This window comes from Meriones unguiculatus, chromosome 14 (assembly GCF_030254825.1).
Source record: "Meriones unguiculatus strain TT.TT164.6M chromosome 14, Bangor_MerUng_6.1, whole genome shotgun sequence".
In the NCBI taxonomy this organism is placed as follows: Eukaryota; Metazoa; Chordata; class Mammalia; order Rodentia; family Muridae; genus Meriones; species Meriones unguiculatus.
Genome location: NC_083361.1, coordinates 12,649,060 through 12,653,668, shown reverse-complemented (window position 1 = coordinate 12,653,668; position 4,609 = coordinate 12,649,060). Strand labels below are relative to the sequence as shown.

General features: G+C 38.6%; 1 protein-coding gene across 1 annotated transcript; it reads right to left on the bottom strand.

Annotated features, from left to right (window-relative positions):
* Nucleotides 1–3,384: 3,384 nt before the first annotated feature.
* Nucleotides 3,385–4,281, bottom strand: LOC132647018 (vomeronasal type-1 receptor 2-like). The gene has a single exon (XM_060366251.1). It carries the CDS (start codon nt 4,279–4,281, stop codon nt 3,385–3,387), a length of 897 nt encoding a protein of 298 aa, XP_060222234.1.
* Between the last annotated feature and the right edge of the window lie 328 nt (nt 4,282–4,609).

Genomic DNA, 4,609 nt, shown 5'->3' with positions numbered 1-4,609 from the left:
CATGTATGTCTGTAGTAAGATGTAAGGTGCTTTGGGTATATGACAGGAGTTGTATAGCCTGATTTTTATGGCAGATCAATTTTCCTCTTTTTGAAGAACCTCCACCCTGATTTCTATAGGTTGTACCAGTTGGCATGGCCACAGTAAGTGTTCCTCTTTCTACACAGCATCTGTAGATCACTTTAGAATAAAGCACATGGATACAAGCTATTTTGCCAGACTTCTTCTGAGCCTTAATTTTATTCTTCTTCTTCTTATTGTTGTTATTTATTACAGTTTATTAACTTTGTATCCTGGCTCTAGTTCCCTTTATCTTCCTCATCTCTTTCTAGTCCCACCATCTGTCCTTCTTCCTCACCCCATGCCACTCCTCTAGTATACTGATAGGGGATGTCGTCCTCCTTCCCTATTATCTTACCTTAGTCTATCAGGTCTCATCAGGACTGAGTGAATCCTCTTTCTCTACGGCCTAGTAAGACCATCCTGCCAGGGATCAAAGAGGAGGCAACTGAGCTCATGCCAGAGACTGCCCCTGTTCTCCTTACTAGAAGATCCCCATGGATAATGAGCTGCCCATGGGCTATGTCTGAGCAGGGGTCTAGGTCCTCTCCATGTATGGTTCTTCGTTGATTCATCAGCCTCTGCAGGTGTCCTGGAGCTTAGAGTTTTTGGCTCTGTTGGTCTTCTTGTGTAACTCCTGTCCTCTCTAGGTCTTTCTGTCTCCCCCTTCTTCCATAATATTCCCTGCACTCTGCCCAAAGTTTGGCTACAAGTCTCAACATATGTTTCAATGACCTCTTGGGTAGATTCTTTCACAGGTCCTCTGTGGTAGGCTCCTGTCTTGTTTCCTGTCTTCTTCTGCCTCTGGTATCTATCCCGATTGCCTTTCTGAATGAAGATTGAACACCTCCCTACTGTCCTCCTTGTTGTTTAGCTTCTGTAGGACCACAGATTTCAGCATGTTTATCCTATATTGTATGGCTAATATCCCCTTCTAAGTGAGTATATACCATTGGTGTCTTTCGGCTTCTGGGTTATGTAATCCTAATCTCAGAGTTGCTCACCTTAAGTCATCATAGCTGCATGTACTGGTAATGACATGGCAGGATAACTTAAAAACTATCATAACTAGAAGGTAAAACAAACGAGAATATACTGCTTGAAGAAGATCACATCATCACTAACGTGTATCTCTAAGCCTTTCAAGGCATCGCTTTACAATATTTCATCTCATTGCTTAGTTGAAAAATTAAAAATGAAATCATTTCCCCAGGCAGGCTGCCATTCTCCTCTTTCAATCCTTTTGTAACTGTGGCTGACTTCTTACGTGTACTTTTTGGAGGTGGCTTGAGTGTTATTCTCCCAGTAACTCCTTACACTTAAATTTGTTCATTAGATCTCAACCACAGTTACTTGCTACCAGGAATTAAAACATCTTCTCCGTGGTGTATATCATGCTCCCGTGAAAGGGAAGATGCCAGTCCTGTTCATTGGTACTTACTAAGAGTATCCAGTATTATAGATGGTTCATGGGTGCAGGCAGTGGTACATGAAGAAGCTTCAACACTGGGTATGAAGGGAGTATGCTTTTTTCCAAGTACTGAGAAATATTAAGGGAATTTCATGAATTCATAGGGCATTGGGGTAAGAGTAGGCATTTTTAAAGTATTGCCTTATGTGGCCTACCCACTGTTAATGTTAATAATAAGTCTTTATTTTAAGCACCTACTTTAAAGAAGCTAAGATGTTACAGACAGGGGTAATTTGAATCACTTGTTTTTCTCCATTATGGCTTCAAGACTATCTACCAAGTAGCTTAATGAACTGAAGTGGCCATTTTGAATCCCCCAACAGAGGGCCTAGTAACATACATGTCAAACACAGTGACTTTTTGCGAAACTACATTCACCATTTTAAATATTCCTTGTCTTATATTTGTCATTAATTGTCAACTTGGGTTTGAACTTTTAGGGGGGAGGCTTAATTATTTTTATTTATTCTTTAAAAGTTTCCTACATGCATACAATCTTTCTTGACCACATTCATCTCTATTCATCCCAAAACATCTTGCAACACAATTACATGCAAGGGGTATTTGACCAAAGTATATTGAAGCATTTTGAGAATTTTTATTACATTATGATGACTTAAAATAATGAGCTCATTGTTTTGTGTTGTACTTGGAGTCTTGTTTTCAGCACCAAGTGGAGTCTTTCATGGCACAATCTCAGCAAACAGGTATCTGGTATAATAAAAATTCAGTTCTCTCATTACTCAATATTCCATCCATAGAGCGAAGATGCCAGGTTAGAATAACAGGAGATGCTGCACAAGATATCATAATATGTCCTTGCTGATGACTGTGTCTGGTACAGTTAGGCACCTGTTTCAGAGTAGGGGTTTATAGACTGGATGTAGACATTGTGATGAGAGAAACCAGCCTTATCTTCCATCACACAACTCTTGTGACCTTTAAAACTTCAGACACCTTAACACCCCTGACTTCCACACAGACCTAATTCATGGTGCAACCTCCACTGTGTAATCCTTCTAGATGGATCTTTGTTCATCTGTTTCAGCCAACTCCAAGAAAACAATTGTAGCTGCTTCACCTTGCTCTGTATCTGCACTTAGCCAAAATACCACATTTCATGCATTGTGTGCTCTTAGCTGGAAAACCTAGACTATCATGGTGCTCAATTTTCAATTGCTCAGGACTTAATGCATTCATACAATTATAGTAAAGTGTGTATCTCTTTACCAGCACTATCAAATGCTACTAGGATTTCAAGTAGTGTTGAGAATTCATCCCTATCATCCTCTTTCACTCAGTATTGGGACATTGTTTGACTTCAAGTTACACATGTCTGTTATATGTTGTCACACAATAATTGTGTGACATATATTTAACTGCAAAGAATTTGATTCATAAAACATGAATCATGGTACCTGTTTTTATTAGCTTTCATAGTGATGGAAGTTGTTATGCCCTCTAATGTAGGAGAAAAGAACACAACTACACACCCTATGAACAACAAAAACAACAACAAACTGGGCTGACTGGTGGCCAGAAATAGGAGGAAAATATATCATTGGAAACCGTCTGCATTATAATTGGATTATAGGTCCACTTGATGAAAGGTAGACTATACTTAGTATAGGTAATTTAACTGAGAACCTGCGACTATCCAGACTTTAGGCCACAAAGGAGAATATTATACTTTTCTGCTGTGAAATGATAATTTTATATGACCTCTCCCCACATTATCTCACTATTACACTGCTCTTTTGAATGACACAAATTACACAAATCTAAATCTTCTTTAATAAGAAAGTGTAATTTACAGTTGTATTACTAGATTATAGTATTTTTATATTTCTTATCTAGGTAAAGCAGAATCTAGAAACAGTGAATTCACAATACATCACAAATGGGCCTAACATAGGAAAACATAGAGAAGTAATGGATGTGATACTCATTTTCCACCAACTTGAATTATGTGAAAGAGCAATGTAACCTTTTAAGATGGAAGAGAGTGTATAAAAAGAGAGAAAGGTGCACACCATAACCAGGATGGTCTTTGTGGCTCTGTTTTCACGGGAAGTTTTGCGGAAAGTATGAGTGCTGAGGATGTGTTGAACTCTCTTCTTGTGTCCATAAAGTATGATAATCATGAAGGTGCTGGAACATACAATGAGAAGGGAAAACAGGACTTCAGGAAATATGAAAAGTGCAATGTACAGCAAGTCTACTGTTGTTTCATGGGCTGGAGAATGGCAGAATTGAAAATCTCTCTTTTGTGTCTTATTTTTGCTATTCCTCTTAGTAGGCGTACACACAGTGAAAGTCATATTTACTAGCATGTATAGGATCCAGCAGAGTGAAATCGACAGGCCCATGACCTTTGTAGTTTTGATTTTAAATTCATTACAGCACAAGTTCCTAGGGCTGTTGGTGATTGCCTGAAAGACACTCAAGAGACAGGTGATGGTGATGTTCATATTCCTGCCAAGTGTATAAATATATATTATAAGTTTGCACCCGACATCACTGAAGAACTGGTTCAACCCAATAGCTCTCATTATCTGAAGGACTCCTCTGGAGAGAATGATCAGTGAGTTGGATGCAAACACATGTACAAGAATAATGTCTTTGATTTTTAATGTGTGTTCATTGTAGTAAAGGACTAGATAGTAGAAAAGAAGGGAAAAGTTTCCCAGAAGACCTAGAGCACTCTGAAGTGAGAGTATTATTACTATTGCTATGGTTCTGAAGTCCATTCTGTCATTCAGCAATTTTTTTTCCTTTAAATTTCAGTAACAAGCACGTCTCTGAGCCGAAGCATGTATTGCAGTTTTCTAGGATGGGCCATATGTGTGCAGGAATCACTGTAGTACAGATTTTCAAGCCATGATGTACAACATAGCAAGACTCTGTTTCAAAACAAACACTGCATCATCCATAATAACTTTCAGTGAAATTGTTGGCGTCTTTAAATGCAAATATTCATGGACAGAACTTCCACTACATTTTGTAGATATGCAAGTGTAGAGAACATGGGTGCTCCACCCAGTGAGAAGCAATGGTTGGTGACTTCAAATGGAATTA

Excerpts from the sequence above, each read along its gene's own strand:
- LOC132647018 (XM_060366251.1), bottom strand. The coding sequence starts at position 4,281 with ATGGACTTCAGAACCATAGCAATAGTAATAATACTCTCACTTCAGAGT.